General features: G+C 40.7%; 2 protein-coding genes across 5 annotated transcripts in view; both read left to right on the top strand.

The window, feature by feature from the left end:
• The window catches only part of TJP2 (tight junction protein 2), a 55,689-nt gene extending 44,124 nt beyond the window's left edge, over positions 1 to 11,565 (top strand). For all 4 annotated transcript variants that reach the window (XM_017730604.1, XM_017730606.1, XM_008630858.2 and 1 more), the window contains 11 exons: positions 628 to 838; positions 2,189 to 2,376; positions 4,093 to 4,188; positions 4,297 to 4,376; positions 4,825 to 5,035; positions 6,110 to 6,210; positions 6,577 to 6,789; positions 7,150 to 7,260; positions 8,168 to 8,506; positions 8,951 to 9,036; positions 10,647 to 11,565. In XM_017730604.1, coding sequence (XP_017586093.1) covers positions 628 to 838; positions 2,189 to 2,376; positions 4,093 to 4,188; positions 4,297 to 4,376; positions 4,825 to 5,035; positions 6,110 to 6,210; positions 6,577 to 6,789; positions 7,150 to 7,260; positions 8,168 to 8,506; positions 8,951 to 9,036; positions 10,647 to 10,818 — 1,808 coding nt within the window. In that variant the 3' untranslated portion in view covers positions 10,819 to 11,565. The remainder of the gene's footprint in view (positions 1 to 627; positions 839 to 2,188; positions 2,377 to 4,092; positions 4,189 to 4,296; positions 4,377 to 4,824; positions 5,036 to 6,109; positions 6,211 to 6,576; positions 6,790 to 7,149; positions 7,261 to 8,167; positions 8,507 to 8,950; positions 9,037 to 10,646) is intronic.
• Positions 11,566 to 14,045: 2,480 nt separating this feature from the next.
• Positions 14,046 to 18,983, top strand: LOC103613130 (interferon alpha-2). The gene has a single exon (XM_017730603.1). The coding sequence runs from the start codon at positions 18,246 to 18,248 to the stop codon at positions 18,798 to 18,800; it is 555 nt and encodes a 184-aa protein (XP_017586092.1). The 5' UTR covers positions 14,046 to 18,245; the 3' UTR covers positions 18,801 to 18,983.
• The last annotated feature ends 3,149 nt before the right edge of the window (positions 18,984 to 22,132 follow it).

Raw genomic sequence — 22,132 nt, 5'->3', positions numbered from 1 at the left:
AACCACGAATCATCTCTCTTGCACTTGTTTTTGATAGCATTTTAGTTACTCTTCTTTTCATAGCTGAGAAGATAGCTGTATTCCATACATACAATGCTGCATGTGTGGTGTGTTTTTCCGAGTACTTACCATGTCTTTCATTATTAGCAAATAGCAACTCTTAATCTTGAGAAGTGGTAACATACTGTTTGTTCTGCTTTTCTGTCTGTAGCAGCTGGGAGAAGATCTGCTGTTAGCATTCCTTTTCTGCTGAGCCTTGGCAGTCAGAAGGGGTTTGGTCAGCAGCAAATGGACAGTTTTATTTGTGAGAAATTAAGGAGCAAGCAAAGCTTCTTGCTTTCCTGTTGGGAAAAGGAAGGAGCCTGTAAGACTGTAGTACCATAGCTGCCTTTTGCATTTGGAATGTGCAAGTACCTCCTTGCCCCGGCGCTGTAAGGCCTGTACACATACAAGTATGGAACACTCCTGATAAGTGTGTGTAGGGCAGTGAATGTGAATGAAAGTCTGATTTTTTTACATCTTTCTGAGCAGACGTTTAGAATTTCAAAGCTGTATTTGCTAGAACCACAGCTTTATCTTTCTTTCAAGTGTAAAAACATATAAACTAAAAGGGAGGTCCTGTTTTAGTCTACAGAGACATCATGGCCTGTGGCAGAGGAGATTCATTCTTCATCAGGAGTCATTTTGAGTGTGAAAAAGAGTCACCACAGAGCTTAGCATTCACCAGAGGGGAGATATTTAGAGTAGTTGATACACTGTATGATGGCAAACTGGGAAACTGGCTGGCTGTGAGAATTGGAAATGAACTGGAAAAGGGTCTCATTCCAAATAAGAGCAGGTAAGATGGCACCATGTCTTCCTACCCATTGTTAGAAGTAAGATTTCTTTCCCCCCCCGCCAAGTCATTTTTCCTTCCTATGTCGTACCTGTCTTCCTTTTTGTTTCCCCCTACAAAAATGAATGAATTGTTTTTTCTTCACTTTTACAAGAATTGTGCCTGTAAAAACTGCAGATTGTAGAACCATGTCATTATGCAAGGAGACAATGAGAGAGGGTGGTGTTACCTACATACTAGGTCATGTATTTGCAGCACAGACCTAGCGCTTCTGTATCAGCAATTAACCAAGCTTTGAGCACTAGTTGCTTCAGTTCCTCTTCCAGAAAATGGGTGGTGGGTCCTATTTTAGTTTGCTTTTTGGTTTTTTCCCCCACCTTCTTCTTTGTCTGTCCACACCCACCAAATCAAATCAAAACAAACAAAAAACCCCAACCAAACAAAAAAACTAAACAAACAAAAACCCCTTCACCTTAGAAAGCTCATGACTCTGTGTGCAAGAATACTCTGATGATTAATCTTTTACAGGAACTTCAGTCCTTGAATTTCTTACATATATCCTTTTGGATAGTGTTTTAGGTATTTATGCTGAGGCTATTTTTTTTTTGGTAGCTGTAGTCTGTATTTTTGTGTGAAATATTGAGTGAACCACAGCAATATTTTTGCTTAAATATACTTTCCTAGTCAAAATTCATGGGAGGTAATAATAAGTGTTCAAATGTGTACAATGAGTAAAAGTATTACAATTAATCAGAAGAAGACCCCTAAAAAAACAACCAGACTGTAGCTGAATTTTTGGACTGTAGCTTTTAAGTTCTTGAGTGTGGTTGTGATTTTATGATGGAAGAAAAAGCTCACAATTACATGGTATGCACAAGTTATGAAATAAGCTTCTTATGTGACTCCCCTGTCTGTTTCCTGCTCAGTACATTTTTGCCCCTCTGTTAATTGATCTAACCAAACCAGCCTTTGTTTCTATGCTGTAGCAACTTAACTTTTGAGGCCTAATGGAGAGGAGAATAGTGATGGTAATTTCTTGGGCCTTCAGTTCTGAGTTGCCCTCTCTCACCACCTCTTTGCATTCATATTCTTTCATTTATGCTTGTGTTAAGTGACCATTTTAAGAGCTCAGGACTCATTCCTGCGCAGAAACTTGGAGCTGTGGCAAGTCAGAGCATTGTTCTGACAATGTGTTTGCTCCAAGGCAAAGGTACCTGAACATGCCTGCTTTTACCTCCACTCCTTCCTACCTATATGGCAAATTACCTTTTGCACATTCAAAATCTGTTTTTCGTCAGTGAAAGCCCCCTTGCCCTCTCTGAATGGTTCTGAACTGTCTACTTTCTGTGTCAGAGCTGAACAGATGGCCAGTGTTCAAAATGCCCAAAAGGACGGCTCAAGTGACAGGGCAGATTTCTGGAGAACACGTGGCCAGCGATCTGGAGCGAAAAAGAATCTGAGGAAGAGTCGTGAAGATCTGACAGCTATTGTATCTGTGAGCACAAAATTCCCAGCTTACGAGCGCGTTCAGCTGCGTGAAGGTAAGTGAGACTGCTTTGAGCCAGCTGCCCATTTATTGCTGGCTGCTTTAGCATCCAAATGTTTGGTCAGCTGAGAAAGTGATGTCCAACAACTTCTAACGATGTTAAATTACCATATGTACTAGTTTGAAAACAAACCAGTGGGAGGCACTAAGTCAGAATAACAATTTAATGGAAATTAAAGAAAAGGGGAAAAAAAAAAAGGTAAAAGAAAACACTGTCAAACTGACAGAGTCAAGGTACAACCTGACACCCTGTTAGGCAGGGTGGTGGTAGCAGTCTGGTAGAATGGTGGCTGCAGGCCTCTGGAGCGGGGATACAACCAGACACCCTGTTAATCAGGGTGGTGGTAGCAGTGTGGTAGAATGGTGGCTGCAGTCCTCCTGAAGTGGTGATCCTGTAGAAAAAAGGGGCTGCTCTTCCTCAGAAGGTCACGTGGTGGCTGTGTAGCTCCTGTCCACTGGAAATCCAGTGGAAGGGTTGTCTCTGGTGTTCAGAATCTCAGCTTATATCCACGATGGGATGCTTGGTTCCTCCCTCTGGGTGGAGCATCTCACAATGGGGTAATGAGTCATGAGGCCAAGTGTTGATTAGGCTCATTAACAGAAGATGGTCCGGAGGGAGTTATCTCTGAGTCAGGCGGCAGGACAATGATGGGCAATTAAGAGAAAGATAGTCTGGGGGGAGGAGGCAAGGAAACACTGCCCCACCTGATTTCAACAGCTGATGGGGATGGTAATAGAATACACTGCAACCCAGGACACCATAACAGGAGGAGATGACATTCTTCTCAGAATGGAAATTTCTGGATGCTACTAATTATAATAAAGCTTTTTTACCCATTTAAACTGCTGTTGTTCTCTCTTGCCTCCAAATTACACCTGCCAGTTTTAAGGTTTAAAATGAAATAGGGAAGAAACAGAAGGGCTTTCTTTGTTTCCTCAGATTCTTCTTGGCTAGCTCTGAAAGTACAATCCATATGCCTGAGATCAACCTCAATCTTCATAAATAGCACTTTAACTTCAGAGTAGCTTCAGAGCAAATAGAACCCCAGTATTTTCAATGGATTGTCCAAATGTAATCATGGTTCATGTGGTCTGTCTCCATGACTGTAAACTATCATATTACTAGTGATGTTGAGCAGATCAAGCTGATTTTCTGGGTAATAGCACATGACAGTATTCTGGAACAAAACAAACAGTAAAGAGTATTTTAAAGGAGATCCCAGATACCAAGATGAAGACTTGGGGTAATGGCATTCCCCCATTAACTCTGAGGACTGTGTTTGGACTTGCTCCGACATGAGCAATAACATCGTTTTACCTTTCTCTGCTTCTTCAAGCTGCATTGCAGTTGGTTTGTCATTTGTGTCTTTATTCACACAAAACCCCCTGTGTCAAGGTTCATGCAATCTTGATGGATGGAAAGATAAATGAATATGTGCTGTATGTTTTCAGATGTCGAATCTTCTAAATACAGTTCCATTAGAAGGAATAAGAAAGCTGTTAGATCAAAACAGTCTCGTACTTTCTCAGCTGGTAAAAGTAGTGTTCTCTATTATGCTGTTCCACAAACCTCTGAGAAATAAAATTTTTAAATTATATTTTTAATACCTTCAACCTATTCTTAAATTTGCGTAGTAACTGAGAGTCTTGTCTTTTATATATAAAATCAGTCTTATCAGATTTCTCTTTTCTCCAAATATTTTTCTTTCAGCTGGTTTTAAGAGACCTGTGGTGATATTTGGCCCTATTGCAGATGTTGCTATGGAGAAGTTGTCAAATGATTTGCCTCACCTGTACCAGACAGCAAGTAAGATGTCCTCTTAAGTGTCTTTTTCATTCTTAACTGAGAAAATGGATAACTTAATAATCACAGCATCCTAGCCACCCTAGATAAGCTGAAATGTTGTCTTTGCAGAGACAGAACCCAGAGATGCAGGTTCGGAGAAGTCAACTGGGGTAGTGCGCTTGAACACTGTGAGGCAAATCATTGAGCAGGTAGGGCATTTCTCTGAAAATTGCTTATGCTCAAAGGCATGGTGTGTGTTTGCTCCTAAAACGTCCAGAGTACTCAAATTTTCACTGCATCTTCTTCTGTAATAAGTTTAATGATAAAGCTGTTTCGAAGTTTTTCAGTAGCAATTTTTGGTAATTTTTATAGCTTTGAACCTGATACTAGAAATTACATTTTCTTCTCAAGTCCATTCTAAATTTGGATAGAGGAGAATCTGTTTTACTATATGCTTTCTGAATTTGCCATGGAGACTTTACTTTGCAGTGCTCTACTTGCTCTTAACCTTCTAAATGTGATATAACTGTGGGAAAACATCCCACAAGTTATGGTCTTATTTGGACACAAATATCCTGCTTTTCCTAGGATCCTGTGTTCCAATCACCTCCATTTGTTCCCACACGCACCACATTGACTGGCCTTTCTTGTTAACAGGATAAACATGCTCTGTTGGATGTTACTCCTAAAGCAGTGGACCTGCTAAATTACACCCAGTGGTTTCCAATAGTGGTGTTCTTTAACCCAGACAGTAAGCAGGGTGTGAAGACCATGAGACAAAGGCTATGTTCTACATCAAACAAGAGCTCGAGAAAACTTTACGAGCAAGCAAACAAACTGAAGAAGACTTGTTCCCACCTCTTTACAGGTAAGGAAGAATGTTTGCTTAACCTGCTTACTAAGAGAGTAGTGTGTGTCACTGTGTGAGTCTCGAGACATCTACTTATTACTCTGCATATTAACTCACGCAGGCTGGAATTAAAAGAGTGTGAAGGTGTGGTCATAAGTAATGCCTTCCTTGACTTTTCTCAAAGTTCCTTGTTCTGCCAAATCCTAATGCAGAAGAAATTGTGAGCTGGTGTACTGCCGTTAAAAGATAAGAGATTTAATAAGCTTGGAAATGGACCAACAATAAAATAAAATCACCATGCATCTATCTAAATGATCTAAATGGAGTGGCTGTTTAACACTCTCGCATACCTAAACCAAAAAGTGTTTGTCTTGGGGTGACTTTATGATGTGTATCCCATATCACTGCCCTATGCCCAGAAATTAATTTTTGTGCCTTTCTATGCCTTTAAACTGAGTCTGAGAGGGGGAAGGAAAAAACTGAGCAAAACTTTTTCAAAGCAGTTTGCAGCTTGTTCAAGGTCACACAGAGATAGCGACTGTTTTTTTCCAGCTGCGGCAGGGGAGCGAGGAAGCACCCGGCTTGCTGCTCCTGGGTCAGATTTTGGCCAGTTGTTCAGTTTCTTTTTCTCCAAGGAGAGACTGAGAGTTGAACTTTTTTTTCCTTCCCCGGAATTTCGGATTTTCTCTCTTTTCTGTGGACTGCTTCAACATCAGAGCACATCGGGAGGACTTTCCACCGGGCATAGAGGGCCTGAGCCTGGTCCAAGCCCCAGCTCTGAGGAGACCAAAGGAGGACTCGAACACTTTCCCAGGTTTTTCCTCCACAGCAAGAGATTTTATTTAGCATTATTTAACCTTTTCCCATGTGTTTGTTAAATAAATAGTTTTTTATAGTTTTTATCTCTTCCACTTTCCTTTGAGGAAAATTTCTTTTTCCCGAACCTGGTGGGGGAGGGGTGGTGACATGCCTTCTCTCAGAGGATATATTTCTAAATTTGGCCAAACCAGTACAGTGTTAAACAGCAAAGAATGGATAAAGGATTGCATTGCATTTACTGTGCATATATACCTTTTCCTTCAACTTTTACAGCAACCATTAATTTGAATTCAGCCAATGATAGCTGGTATGGTAGCCTGAAGGATACAATCCAGCAACAGCAAGGAGAAGCAGTATGGGTATCGGAAGGAAAGGTAAGCAGCCAGTCCATATTCTAGATGCTGTACAGTGTCTCAAAGTATCTCTTGCCAGTAAAAATTGTTCAAAATTTCATTTGCCATCAGTTGATAGGCTAGAGAAATAGTTGATGTTATGTCTATAACGAAAAACCATTACTATTCTTTCTGTTACACTTTGGAGCTTTCATCACTTATGCCATGGCTGGGGGAGAATGATGATGAGGAATAAACTTTCACAGGACTTTTCGTTGTGATTCTGCAGTAGTTTCTTTCAGTTCCACAAAGTCATTCCTAAGGATTTGTTTGGCCTGATGTTGAGTCTTGACTTTAATTCTAACTTATTTAGTCTTTGTTCCTTAATTCTTACTGACTTTTCTCTAGATGGATGGCATGGAAGATGATGCAGATGATCGTATGTCCTACCTTACTGCCATGGGTGCTGACTATTTGAGCTGTGACAGTCGGCTGATCAGTGACCTCGAGGATACAGATGGAGAAGGTGGTGCATACACTGACAATGAACTTGATGAGCCTTCAGAGGAACCAAGGATTTCATCTGTTAGCCGGTCCTCTGAACCTGTGTATCATGAGGAGGTGAGATGATTGGATTTTTCAATGAGACTGAACTTTGGGCTTTCCAAAAACCCTTTATGTATGGCTTAAAAATCAGAGGGGTTTTTTTAACTGCAGATTTATCTTCCTTCTGATAGTGTTTTAGAGTTACACTGTGAAGAGCAAAAATAATAATAGCTCTGCTTTTCTGCCTAACTTTATAGATTTCCTGATGACATCTCATCACCTTGAACTTTTCAATTACATTTGCAGTGATTGTAGTCAGGTTACTGGCAATCTTTTGACTCCTGGTTACTGTTCCCAAAATCATAAGCTTGAGAGAGAGGAAAAATGATTGAATTACTGGCTACTGCAGTGATTTTCTCTTATTTTTTTTCATAGAGTTTAAAAAAATTTACTCCAGAACCAAGGGCTCAGTTGAGAAAAGCTGGTAGCAGGGAGATCCTCAGAGAACCAAGTCCACCTCCAGCATTCAAGCCTGAACCACCTAAGGTAAATTTGTAGAAACAAAACTGAATACAAATGTTCTCTTTCTGAAGAATTTTCCAAGGTGGCACATTGGAAAGAGCTATAGACATGATCAGGGACTAGAAAACATTTTAACTGTGGACAGAAGAAATGACTGAAAGTGTTGCAGGATCAAGCAGAAAGATGATTTACTGGATAACAGTTCTTCTGAAATATATGATTTCCATATGGAGTAAGAAAGTGTCCTTTCTGTGTCTACTAACAACCTGAGAGGCACTTTTTTAGCTCAGTAAGATAAAAAGTAGACTAGTCACCACAAAAAACAAATATGATGGCTATTACTGTGAAGCACAAAATCAGAATCTACCACCTGACCACCTGATGCAAGAGGGAAAAAGTTATAGTGTTTGGACACTAAGTTCTATTTTAGAAATTTTTGAATTCACCTGACCCCAAAGTCCTTTCTTTGTGAGGAGTGGTGCCCTCATATACTCTAAATACTCAAAATACAGTCCAAGTGTGCTGAAGAGTAGAACATGTGCAGGGAAAACAAAAGTAGAATATAAAACAGAATTGGGTTCTGTGCACTTCTAAATTTTAAATTATTTAAATGATACTCCACATTAAATTGTGAAAAATTATTTGTGGCATCAGTTCTCTCTGTGCTGTGCTCTAACACACGTAGCTCTGGTAATTCTTAACAAATAGGACAAACAAGTCTAAATTTCCTGGTCTTCTCTAGGCTGATGTGTAGTCCATGAGGATATGCCCAAAATGTTGCAGCAGTTCAAATATCTTCCAAGTGTTACATCATATGGAGATTGACACTGTTAAATACATAGACAAAGTGACTACTTTTAAGTTAAAGCCCTCTTTTGAAACTAAAATTATAAAGTTGCTGATGTAAACTTTGCGGGTTGTATACTTGCAGGGAAAGTTGCAAAACAAAGAGGATCCGTATGACTTCCCCAAGAACTATGACTCCAAATCAAGTAATGTTGCTGTCAGCAGTGAGACTTCAACTGTATCAGTAAAAGCAGCTCCACCATCTGTTTCTGTGAAACCTGCCTTTGGGCGTCCCATTCTGAGAAACTCTCAGCCAGCAGTCGTGCCTGCAGAGGAGGAGGAGGAGGCAAAGTTGGAAGAGGAAGGAAGCGAACAAGAAAATACTCCAAAATCAGTACTGAGGAAAGTAAAAATATTTGAGGAGATGGATCACAAGGCAAGGATGCAAAGAATGCAAGAGCTACAAGAGGCCCAAAATGCCAGGGTATGAAGAGTTGCATTTCCCCCCTCCTGTGCTTTGCGACCTATAGAACAGCCAGAGTCCTGAAAATGGAAATCACGCCCTTTGCATTGTGTTGCTTTTGGAGAGAGAAGTTTGGGAAACCACACATAAAGACATACAGTTGTGTGGATTTGTATATAAAAGGAGGTCATATTTTAAGGTTTCCTATTGTAACTATAAAAACCTGACTTCCAATAATCCTGTTGCTTTTGGCAATCCATTGTTCTCAAGTATGGTTTGAATTACTGCTCTAGCAAAAGTTTATATAATTGTAGGAATATCAATAGGATGTTACCAATTTGTGCTTTAATTTAATTTAATTAATTTCAGTTGTAGCTATGACCTGCTAAGTCCTAGATCCTCAAATAGGATCTCTAATGGATAGAGTTAAAAGGAACAGTTATTTTCTTCCACTTTCTTTTAAAGCTTGAAATAGCCCAGAAGCATCCGGATATTTATGCCGTCCCTGTCAAAACACAGAAGTCAGAACAAAACTGGCCCCAGCCAATGAGGTAAAGTGTATCCAGTTCCAAGCATTCTGTCTTGATTCTTGACTTTACTAACAGGAGGAAAACCAATCTTGCCAGTTTTTGTTCATACAAATCATCCTGCCTTGGTATACTTTTTTGTTGTGGTGCCTCTAAGATTATTGTAAAGGTGGGGCAAAATTTTAGTGAACTCTTCAGGGAACTAATTTCAGGATTTTTTTTCTTTTAGTTCATTTATAGCATTTGAGTCATCTAGGAAGAAACACTGTATTCTTTCACTGAAATACTTGCAGAGACAGTTTTTTGCCCCAGTCAATATTACCCAGAGCTGGCCTGCATTCATGTTCTCTGATATCCATTCTACCTCTGCTAGATACTTGATGAGTGTTAGTCTATCCTAAGAAATAATTGCTGTTCTAATAACAATTACTTCGATGCTTATTCCTTACAGATACATAGTGTGGCTAGGTGAACTAAGGATGAAAGTTGTCTCAGGTGACCCATCAAGTCTCATGAAAGTAGCAATCTTTCATTAAAATTCAGTGAGTTCTGTGTGGGTTGACCACGGCGTCATCTTACCCTCCACACTGCACATTTCTATGGTTGAGCAGTCACCTATGCAAGAGCTAATACACTGCGTGATGGATTTTGTTTTCTGCTCTTTGGGACTCTTCAGTTTTCCTTGCATCTTAGTAATAGCCAAGTAGGAATGGGACTTTTTTTCCTAGTAAGTCAAATGCTTTGATGTCCCAGTAAATAAACTAAAATGCAAAAATGGAAAACTGTTATTTTCTGGATTTCTTGGCAGGTTCAGAAAAGCATACTTTTTTTATATAGCATTGGAAGCTTAATGAAAGTAATGAAAATTAATCTTTCGCCATGTTTGCAGAGTGTTTGCTTACATGCAGAAATCAGTGTTGTTGGCTTTTTACAGGAATGTTAATGATTGGCATAGAAGGCAGTATTTAAGCCCTGGGAGAAAGATGTAAGGAGAATACCATCTTGTTTTTCCAGAATCTGTGTTGCAAAAATCATGGGTTTTGAAATGGAGGAAATACCCTTCCTCGACAGATTCTATTTTTCCATGTCTGCTTAATGTCCCATCAAATGTGTAGCGCCACGGTGTATAAAAAGCAAATGTGTGGGTTTTTTCTGCCCACTTTTAAGGCTAAGAGCCTTAGTGAGAGCCTTGAGTGAAAAGGCTCCCAATTTGAGTGAAAAGGCTACCAATTTAAGAAATGTCACATAAGAAGTCTTTGGACTTTGAGATAGAAGACTGAGGATGCAAAAGAAGAAGGAGGCATAGAAAAGGTACTGTGTAAAACTAATTAAGGGACATGTTAGTTGGGGCAGTAGCAAGGCTGAAAACCTCCCTGCTCAGGGAATAGATGGCCATAAAGCATTTTTCCAGGCATCAAATCTGAGGATCATCCTCCAGTTTGGTGGAAATAAGATGCCTCTCCAGATAGGTTTACCATAGTCATGCAGTTTTTTATAGGCTAGAAGGGGTTTAATTTACTCCATCTGCCTTTCTAAGCTGTATGTTGCCATAAAGCAGGTGTTAAGTCCAACTATTTTTCAGTTTTTCATAATGGGAGTAGACATGAACACTCTCTTTTCCTGTTCTGTGTTAGCTCCAGGCCTCCAGAACCCCAGAAGCCTCCTGTTAGACCTTACCTGGAGAACCGTGTCAGTTACAGCAGTGATGTGGAAGAGGAGGAGGAGGAATACCGCCGGCAGCTGGCAGACCACTCTAAGAAGGGCTATTATGGACAGCCATCCAGATACAGAGACACAGAATTGTAGGCTTGCTAGTATGTCCACGTCTAATACTCCTTTGAGGTTTCTTCCTTTGCAGCCAAAGTGGAGCAGTAGTTAGTCCTGAAAAGCTATATTTTTACTGGGGGTGGTGTTAGAGGGTACGCTACTCAACTCAGACATATCTATACACTGGAACTGGAAGAGTTCATTTTTTGGGGATATTATTTTGTCAGTGTCTATGAAAAGAAATCACTATTGCCTGAATGCTGTTGCCTGTTTTATAAGGACCAAATCCTTAAAGTTTGTGTTAATTCTTGGTATTTTCATATTTTAATATAAGCCCCCCCTTTTTCCTTTTATTAATGCTGCCTTTTTGGACTGTTCTGCTGTGTTATGAAAGTATGATCCCAGAGATACACTTCGTAATGCAATAGAACTAAATGTGAAAGTGTATTTGAAGAATAGTAAGTGCCTTTAACAAGAAGCATCTGAAGCTGTTTGACATCTGATACTTGGTGCAAAGCCATAACACACTAAAAAGGGGATTGACTGTGTTACCTATCTTTATTTTTTATCAGGTTCATGGTAACAGTTTTCCTTGCATGTTATTTTTCTAAGTTCATAGATGCATATGCAATATTCATAAATACTGACTGTACATATTAAAGGTGCAATTGACTGGGTGGCTGGAAAAGACCAGGATGTGCTTAAAGAGAGAAAACGGTGTAGAAATTCAGTCACATATTAAAATTTACACAGACTGCAAATAATAAAGTATATATTCTAGACAGATCTTGTGTGTCTCACTTTTCTTTTGAACTGTATTAGTCTAGAATTGCTGACCTCCATGAGTACACTGTTTCAGTTCAGGGTCTCCTTTCCTTCTGTTCAAGTAACTGGGAAACATCACTGTTGATGTGTTTCACAGTGTTCTAGACATCATTTTAAAATTTGCTGAGATTTAAAACTGGTGCAGAAATACGGAAGTCCTGCATGGGACTTACCTCGTAGAGTATTAAGTTTTGCCTCACCATTTCTGCTCTTTATCCTTATGCAATAAAAATTCTTGAAAGTGTCATAGGGAAAAATTTCTTTTGATTATACAATATGAAGGATGGTTTTCTAATGGTCTTCTAGGAAATAAAATGCCTTCCAACCGTAACCATTATATGATTCTATATTAGGAGAAGGTTCTTCACCCAGAGGGTGGTCAGACACTAGAACAGGCTCCCCAGGACAGTGGTCACAGCACCAGCCTGACAGAGTTCAAGAAGCATTTGGACACTGCTCTCAAGGCACATGGTGTGACTCCTGGGGATGGTGCTGTTCAGGGCCAGGAGTTGGACTCAGTAATCCCTGCAAGTCCCTTCCAACTCAGGAAGTCCATGATTCTGTAATACTTTGTTTAAAAAGGTAGAATTTTCTTGTTGAAACAATAGGATGAGGAAATTTGTGCTGCTCAGATTAGAATAATTTACTTTGGAAAAGACCTCCAAGATCATCAGGTCAAACTGTAAACTGAACAGTGCCAAGTCCACCACTAAACCATGTCCCTAGCACATCTACACATCTTTAAAATTCCTACAATTCCTTTAAAATTCCCTTGGCAGTTCTAATGCCTGACAGTCCTTTCTATGAAAAGATTTTTCCTAATACCCAGTCTAAACCTCCCCTGGTCCAACTTGAGCCCATTTCCTCTTGTCCTGTTACCTGGGAGAAGATTGACCCCCATCTCACTACACCCTCCTTGTAGAGAGCAGTAAGGCCATCCCTGAGCCTCCTTTTTTCCAGGCTGAACACCCCCAACTCCCTCAGCTGCTCCTCACAGGAATTGTGCTCCAGACCCTTCACCAGCTCTGTTGCCCCTCTCTGGAAACGCTCCAGCACCGCAATGTCTGTCCTGCAGTGAGGGGGCCAGAACTGAGCACAGCACTCGAGGTGTGGCCTCACCAGTGCTGAGTACAGGGGGACAATCCCTTCTCTGGTTCTGCTGGCCATGATGCCATTGGCTACCTGGGCACACACTGGCTCATGTTCAGCTACTGCTGACCAGTACCCCCAGGCCCTTTCCTGCCGGGCAATTTTCCAGCCTCTCTGGCTTCAGCCTGTGGTGCTGCTTGTTGTGACCCAGCATGAGAGGGGTTCACAAGGGCAGGACCTGGCACTTGGTCATGTTAAACCTCATACCAGTGGTGTTGGCCCATCGATCCAGCCTGTCCAGAGCCCTCTGAAGAGCCTTTCTACCCTCGAGCAGATCAATACTCCTGCCCAACTTGGTGTCACCCACGAAGTGACTGAGGGGCACTTGATGCCTTTCCAGATCATTGATAAAGAAGCTACCAATATAATACGAATATGTGATACAAATTTACAGGACACATGAAATGTATCGATTGAAATGCGGTGTGACGGAGCTAGGGGGTCGCTCTGCGAAAGAAGCTGTTTGGGGTCGGTCCGTACTGCGGCACTCGGGGTTGTTTCGGCGCAGGGGCTGTTCCCGAGTTTTTTGTAGTTAAAGGGCTGCAGGCGGGACGCGCCGCGGCAGGGTCACAGCTCCCTCGCCGGCTTCTCCGCCCCCACTCGCTCAGGGATCATCCACCTCAACCAGGATGAAGGGGCTGAACTTTATTGGATTCATGGGGAAACACTGTGACAAGTGATAAGGAAAAGGCTGAGGTACTGAATGCCTTTTCTGCCTCAGTCTTGAACAGTTGTCCTCTGCGTACTCGGCCGCCTGAGCAGGAAGACAGGGTCTTTATAAATGACACAGGCAGTGAGATCGAGTGCTGGTCAGCAGGTTTGCAGATGACATGAAACTGAGTGGTGCACGTGACACAAAAGCAAAAGGATGGGATGCCATCCAGAGGAACCTGGACAAACCTGAGAAGCGGGCCCACAAGAACCCCATGTAGTTCAACAAGCCCAAGGGCAAGGTGCTGCACACGGACCAGGGCAATCTGAGACATGAGTAGCAAGTGTGAAGTGAACTCACTGAGAGTACCCCTGACGAGGAGGACTTCTGGGTTCTCATGGCTGAAAAGTTGAACATGAGGTAACAGTGTGCACTGGCAGCACAGAAAGCCAAATGTGTCCTGGGCTGCATCCAAAGTGGCATGGGCAGTAGGGCCAGGGAGGGGATTCTGCCCCTCTGCTCTGCTCTGGTGAGACCCCACCTGCAGTGCTGCATCCAGCTCTGGGGTCCCCAGCACAGGAGGGACATGGACCTGTTGGAGAGAGTCCAGAGAAGGTCATGAAGATGATCAGAGTGATGGAGCACCTCTCCTATGAAGAAAGGCTGAGGCAGCTGTGGTTGGTCAGCCTGGAGAAGACTTCGGGGTGACCTTACAGCACTCTCCTGTACCTAAAGGGAGTCTAAAAGGAAGCTGGAGAGGGACTTCTGACAGGGATATGTAGTGGTAGGACAAGGGGCAATGGCTTTAGGTTGAAGGAGGGTAATTTTAGACTAGATATTAGGAAGAAATTCTTTACTGTGAGGTTATGAGGCACTAGAAAAGCCTGCCCAGAGAAGCTATGGATGCTTCATCCCTGGAAGTGTTCAAGGCTGGGTTGGATGGAGCTCTGAGCAACCTGGGCAAGAGGAACCACCATCTTGCCAGCTAAACCACAGCACTAAGGTCCTTATCCAGTCATTTTTTGAACACCTCCAGGGATGGTGATTTTACCACCTCCCCAAGCAGTCCATTCCAATGCTTAACAACCCTTTCCATAAAGATATTCTCCATGATGTCCAGCCTCAACCTGAAGCTGTGTCCTCTTGTCCTGTCCCTAGAAAAGGCTCACCCCCACCTGGCAACAACCTCCTTTCAGGCAGCTGTAGAGAGCAATAAGCTCATCCCTGAGCCTCCTTTTCTCCAGGCTAAACACCCCCAGCTCCCTTAGCCATTCCTCACTGGACTTGCAAGGTCCCTTCCACTCCAGGCTACTCTAAGAGAAGACTGGCACACACAGCTGTATGGAAAGCATAACAGAGAAAAATATTTTCTTTCAACATGGGCAGTGTCAAGCTAGATGGAGAGGAAGCTGTCTTGTGCAGTGACAAGCCAAACCTACTTGAACTCCTTTGTTACGCACTGACTTTTTAAAATCAATGTGTTTTGACCAAATGGAGAAAAGAAACCGGTGTCTAGAGTAGATTAAATGGTTTAACACAGGGTGGTTATAAGAGGTCAAAAGATGACTATTTTGCGGGAATGTTCTGTCTCAATGCTCCATTTGCCGTCCTATGCATAGGCTGAAGTTCGACTTTCCATTTGCCTTGGTGCCTGAGATAAAAGAACCCATGGAGAGCAGACACTCATTTAATGCCTCCATTGCGTTATAAAATATAATGAAAAGTTTCCACTAGAGAAGTAATTTACAGCATTTTAAAGAAGTTAGAAAGACAAAATTGTGCATTTGTTTAGCTTTAGTCTTCCTGTAATGGATACACATATAGCTAGATGATCTTTCAGGAGCAAATCTTTTTTGCAAATTGAAGACTAGATAACCTTCCCAGAATAATGATCTATTAGATCTACTTGGAAATACAGCTGTGCTTTGTCAACTCTTTTCCTCATTTCATTGCAGTTTAGAGTGGTTGGTCTGTGCTTCACCCACAGGCAGAGAAATAAACAGCAATCTGTGCTGCAGCTTCATATCACTCAGTTACTCCTTCCAGTCTTTACTTTTAATGAATTGTTTGTTCCTGAACCAAGCAGTAAAGGTAGATTAGAGCAGATTGTGTCCTGAATCATACAATGTCACTACAATGCTTTGCTTAGTGCAATAATCAAGAAACTGGCTGACTGTGTGGAACAATTTATTGTTATTAGACAAATAACACAAAACCAAACAGAAGCCAAACCCTGGTGGACTGTCAGGTGTAACTGCTCTGTGAGAAAGTGTAGACAACATGTTAAGACAGACAAGAGAGTAAGACCTGGACCTACCCTATCTTTTTAAGAAATACAGAAGAGACTATCTTCTGTTTTTCCCTCTGTGACACTCATGATGGTATCCTCAGCTCTTCACTAAGAAGGAAACCTGGACAAAGTTATTTTAACTTGTGTGCCTGGAAGATATAATGAATATGATGAAGTTTATCTGTTTAAATCACTAGAAGGATTAAACTCATATAATGATTACAGTTCCGGAAAAATACTTGTGTATAATTTATGGAAATTGTTGTAGCATTATGTAATAATTTTCTTGATGTAGATATGTTTTTTACTGATTTCTGATGCACTTCAAGCCAGTTTTCCAAATAGACATTCCCACTAGGTGAAAATTTCATCTCATGTTAGACTTTTTGTATCCCACTCTGATTGTTGTTACTTTTTGTTGTCATAGGTGATAGAGGATAAATTTTTCCTTACCCTGGCAGTACACTCAGTCCAAGTTTGCTTAAGCAACTTTTTAAAGCCTCCCAAATACCTATATCCTGAGCATAAATGAAGCTCTAAAACAGCATCATCAATCTGCTTGGAATGACTACCAGACTGGGAATGAAGCCAACCACACAGCAATGGGTGCAACAACAGAACAAGAATACCATAGGAATGAGGCTTAGGGCCATGAGGTATGTTGTGAAAGGATGACTGTGGGCATGATGGCTTGCTGATGGGTGACAGGTCCTCAGGAGGATTGTAGCTGACCCTTACTGCTGCAATTGGCCAGGAGGAACAGGGAAAGACACCAAGGTGTCCCCGTTGTGTTCTGTTCCATCCTTGCACAAGACCCACAGATTTTGTAATCTCTCTCTGTATCCTTCATGATCATATAATGTGGCTGCCCCTCTCCACATTCATGCTGGCAGTAACAAGGATTTGGCTGCAGTCTCATGCTCACTTCTCCCATATGTATAAACTGGTATCTGAAATCCTTCACGGCAGAGGACGAGAACATGAGCACCTTTCAGACAAGTCAATGGGCTTGCTCCTCTCTCCTCCCCAAATCATGGACACCTCTTTGGCAAGATTTGACCTCCAGCTGTGTCAGAGTACACCTGGGAACACTTGTGCATAGCACTGTACACTTTTGTCATGTCTAGTGAATCTATCTCTGGAAATCTAACAAGAAACTATAACCTGATGCCCCAATAAACTGAACTATTGGTGAATCTGGGTTCTTGAAAGTTCTTATTCAAGTCAACCAGACTGTGTTGAATCATTAAACTGCACTACTTTTGTGACTCTGTGATTGCGAATGAGACCAGACTTAGAGTGCAACCCTCACCACTGGTGCCTCTGGGATCTCATTGAATGTGACTGGACTTAGAGTGACAAGTTGGCTCTAATCAGAAATTAAGCCCAGCTGCACCTAGCCCATCTGTTCTCTGGGGACCAGCTGGAAACCAAGGGGATTTATTTTCTGCCAGTCTTGCATACTCTTTATGCAACAAATACACAGCCAGGTGTCAGACTAAAAAACCAGTTTATCAGACCTCTTCATCCAGACAGTATCACTTACAGACTATTGCCTTTGCAATCACATATATATTCACAGGAGGCAGGGGAGACAGCAAAACAGCAGTTTAAGACTAGCTTTTGTCAAAATACAATGAAAAACAGTGGCCAGATATCCCAAAGTACTGTGATGGCCCTCACCACCTCTATTATATGGCAAGGAAATATATTTTAATAGGAATATTTTGTCACCCCTATTCATTCTCCCCATTTATTGTCAGAATTCAGACCTGTACTCAATTGGCATTGATATTGCCTATTGCTCAGTTACTCTCATGGGGGAAAAGGAGTATTTAATCTAACTTCTTCCCGTGTTAGTGTTTGTATTTGCATGGCATTTAGAGTCTCTAGGTGAGATCAGGGCTTCATTTAATTAGCAGTGTTTATGTATCAAAACCCACATATTAATACACAGTTTTGTACACACACACACACACTATAATGATATGTATCCATCCTTTGAGTCTAAATGGTTGTAAGAAATAAAGATGAGTAGGTAGAGAAAGCTTAATTGAAGCTTGGAGGCATAAATCATGCTGTAGGAGGCAGGATGGCAGTAGTATTCAGCAGGTCCCTGACTCATCATTGAGAATGTTACTTTATTTCAGCATGTACTTCCACTGCTAGAATATTAGGAAAACAAGTATTTACATAACTCTTTATTTTAAATTCTCTTTATACTTCCTATAGAATTTTAGTAGTAGAGAGAATAAATAATCTGACATACATACATTACATTCTAATATCCAGCTGAAATAAAAAGAAAGTAGCAAAACAAAACAAAAAAAGACTATGAAGTCATAAAGCAGAAAATGAAAGTGTTGTCAAAAGCATACACAGGGGGGAAAACCTTAAAAACCAACAAATGATGAAAGAAAACTTCTCCTACAGAATAATTAAATGTCAAGATTTTGAAGAAATGGGAATCTACAAATGACTTCAAAGCACCCAGCGTAGCACTCAGTATTTATACACACAAAAGGAGGAACATTAGAGCTTGTCTTTATCATGAATACTATTGGCTTGATACAAATCGGCCTCATACTGTCATGCACCACCATCATTTCCAGTCTTCAGTGCAACCACCTCCCTTTGCAGCAAAGAAAAGTGATCGAGAACAGCCTGCGACTCTTGGATAAAATGGGCAAAAAGTTTCCTCAACAATGTCTAAGAGAGAAAATGTCCTTCAAATTTCCTACGCAGGTTCTGCAGCCCAGGCAGAAAGGGACTGTTGGAGTTGCCATTGAAGAGATCTTCCAACATATCTTCTACATCTTTAGCAAAAATCTGACTCTAGCTGCCTGGGATGGGACAGCTTTGGATGAGTTCCAAAATGGACTTTATCTGCAAATTGAGCAGTTGGAGGCATGTGTAATCAAAAAGCACACCCACTACCGTCGGAGTAAAGAAGCCAGCAGGCTGAAACTGAAAAAGTACTTCCAAAAAATAGACTCTTTTCTTAAATACAAACAACACGACCTGTGCTCTTGGGAGATCAGCCGTGCAGAAATGAGAAGATGTCTCCAATTGATTGATAAGGTGACAAGGAAGCTTAAAAACTAAGGTACAAAGATTTTCCCCTCACATAATTTATAATATTTATAAACAAATATTATAAATAGCATTTATTTTTTGTTCTGTGATCTATCTTGTGGCAGTGCTCTAGTTAATTTTTATTGTATTTAAATAATCATGCTTCTGAAATTAAATTTTGAAAATGTAATGCATTATTCAATGTAATTTGTTTCCTTGGTAAGCAAGGTGTCTACTCTAGCTATAAATTAATCTATATGAATTTTCAGTGAGGGTTACTCTCTAGGAAGGTATTGCAACCTTTTACAGACAGTGAATCTTAAGGTGTTTTCTGCTGAGAAAACATGCAGCTACTTTCCATCTCTATTTCACCTACAAGTAGAGAATCACATATTTGTGAATGAACTACGCACCCCATGCCTCATTGCTAGATCTGTACTGATTCAGACTGCATCAAAGATTAAGTAGTACATTGGTTATTCAAGTGGTCCTGACTTAGGGTGAGAATATGCATTTTTCTTTGAAAGTTTGTATCCTCTTTTCCAAGCATGCAATTTTTTTTACATTTGAGTAATTCTAACATTTGCTTTGTTCAAAGATGTAAAGTAATTATAGAAGGATTTGTCTACATAGTACATTTTTTGCAGTAGCTGTGGCTTCTGTAGTAACTTCCCAATTGGACAGTGTTACTTTTAATTGAAACATATTTACCTGTAACTATGTGGGGGCAAGGCTTTTATTCCTTCCCGCAGTGTTTCCCATTCACTTCAACTTTATTCAAAAGATTATTTGAAATAACTTTTCTATGCAAAAGTACCCTAAAGCCACATCTGCCAGTGGCACATTCTACTTGCTGATGGGTATATTCATCCTGGCTACTGCAATCTCAAACATCACCATCCAGTGCTGTGCTTTATTGCTGCATGAAATCTGCCTCTTTCTCTTTGCTTTCTAATTGAATCACATAGACGTATAGCCCTCCAATTAATTTCCCCTCCAAACCACACAGCTTTCAGAAATAATTACAATATAATCAAATTCTTTAAAACATCTTGCAGTAAAACTGGGCCTGGATTTTACCCTTGGGAAATTGTCCCTGGGTAACTCCATTTCGAATGGTGTGCTTTCCCTCATCACTTGCTGTGAGGGGAACAGAGCTATACCAAGGCTCTTTCACTGAAAGAATAGAGTTAAAACTTTGGTAAAAGCCCAGCAACTTAACAACAAAAAAAAAATCTGTGGCCAACCCGATGTACATTTGGCACAGGCTTCTGTGTCTGGCATAAAGAAGCAGAGGAGAGAGCATGTCTGTGGATCCCAAAAGAGGGTGGTGTGAGTCCTGGAAGGCTGGAATTGCCAGAGGTTGATTTAAGCATCAGGTAAGGAACAACTTTAAAGTATTTTCTGATCTCCAGCCATTCAGAGAAATATCAGTGAAAGTGGAGCTAATAAAAAGGTGCATCTAAGCAAAAAATGGACTGGTATGAACAGCAGTGATGGTGCATGGGGTCCCAGGTATCATATCTATGACACAGGTCTCTTTTGCAGAGTGTCCATACTGTCCTCTCTACCACCCATGGATGCAAGGTAAAGAAGAGATGGCAGACATGGATCTCATGGATCAAGCTGAAATACCAGAAATAAAACCAGCTAGCAACTTCACCATGATCTGGAGCAAAAAAAAGGACCAAAAAACCAGAGTAAATATTCAGAGTAATTTTTCCCCCCTGGTGACCCCCTGCCACAAATGTTACAGCAAAATGTGTATTTCTTGGGCTTCATAACTAACCACACTTGAAATGGACCCACCTTGGCACTGTTTCAAATATTTCCTGTTGCTTGTTTTGTTTTGTAGTTCTTCAAATATGTACAATAAAATGACATTCAGCCTGCTTACTCTTCTGGCTCTGATATCCTTGGGTGGCTTTTACAATGCAGAAAACTGTTATTGAAGTGGTCTTACTTTTACCAAAATTTGGAAATAACATGAAATATTTTTCAGCTGCTCTCTTGTGAGGGATTCCAGTTTTTATTGGCTAACTTGTCTGCAACTGGAATATGTTCATTTATGGCCCACTAGTTGTTCAGAAACTTTTGTATCATCAGGTTTACTTTTTAATTCACAGCTGTCCTTAAATATCTCATCACCAAATAAAAATCTGTTTTGATGTATTTCAGTCAACACAGTACTTTGCAGTGCAGAAAAAAAACCAGAGTGGGCTCTAGAGGGCAAAGTGAAATTAGAGACAAATGTAAGAATTGAGGTGAATGTTCATGTGTTTTGGCAAGACAGTGTTTCAGCTCTCTATGAGTGTGCTTATCAATAAAGTGCTACTGGTCCACAGAAGGGAATTGAAAGAAAAATTAATTATTCTTGAAAAACAAGAAGATCTCAGAGATGATGGACAGGAGCTCATAAAGCAACATTTGATTCCAGTTACTTTTTGGCCAGCTGTGAGGCAACAGAAATTATTTGTATTGAGACAGTATCTAGAAGACACGTTTAAAGATGGGGACCCTGGAATAGTCATAGTTACTGAACAAATAAAAAGGAAAAAGAAAATTGCAAGCCAGAATGCCTTTGTTTTATTCTTACTTTAAAGAAAGGTAAGGATTCTTAAGGGTAAGGTAAGAATGATAGAGATTTAGAAGATCATCTCTCTTCACCTTGCCCTTGTAACATTTTGGAGTCATATGTATTAGCTGCATATTATGCCCCTGTCTAGCTGAAACCCTCTGGTATTTCTTCCAGTTAGTATTTTTCTACAAGTTAAACAGATGAGGCAAATATATACATTATTTTCAAATGGAAATTAATAAAATAGTGGATGTGAAGTCTCAAATCCCTGTGGGAAATTCAGCACAGATGAAACAAGATCCTTCCAAGATGGGACTGATCATAAGCCAAGAAGCTTCATAAATTTTTCCATAAGACTCACACACCAGTGCCATGCAGCACAGATTCACGGCTGTGGCTGTTTTCACGTCTAGTGTCACAGCATCTCGTTTATCCATGTTGTGCTGGACTTAGTTGTGCTTCACTTTTGGGGACACTAAAATTGGTAAGTTTTCATCTACACAGAGTTAGTTTTCTGGAGTGGATTTATGGGACTGGGGTCAAAAGCCTTGTCTTCCATGTGAAGTTTCAGAATAGCTACAGCAGAACTGAAGAATGCTTATTCCAGACTTTATTTTGGAAAAAATGATTCACAAGACACAGTCAACTATCAACTACAGCTGTTCAAAGCCCTCTGTCCATGGGTTTGGCTTGTTCCATCAGCTCTGGTTTAATTTTTAAGTTGGGGAAATAAAAAGAAGCAAACCCAAACCAGAAAAAAAGTCCCAAAGCAAAACAGGACAAA

Source organism: Corvus brachyrhynchos, unplaced genomic scaffold (genome assembly GCF_000691975.1).
Source record: "Corvus brachyrhynchos isolate BGI_N302 unplaced genomic scaffold, ASM69197v1 scaffold93, whole genome shotgun sequence".
NCBI lineage: Eukaryota > Metazoa > Chordata > Aves > Passeriformes > Corvidae > Corvus > Corvus brachyrhynchos.
Note: the sequence above shows the minus strand (reverse complement) of the source record. Positions and strands in the feature narration are given on the sequence as shown.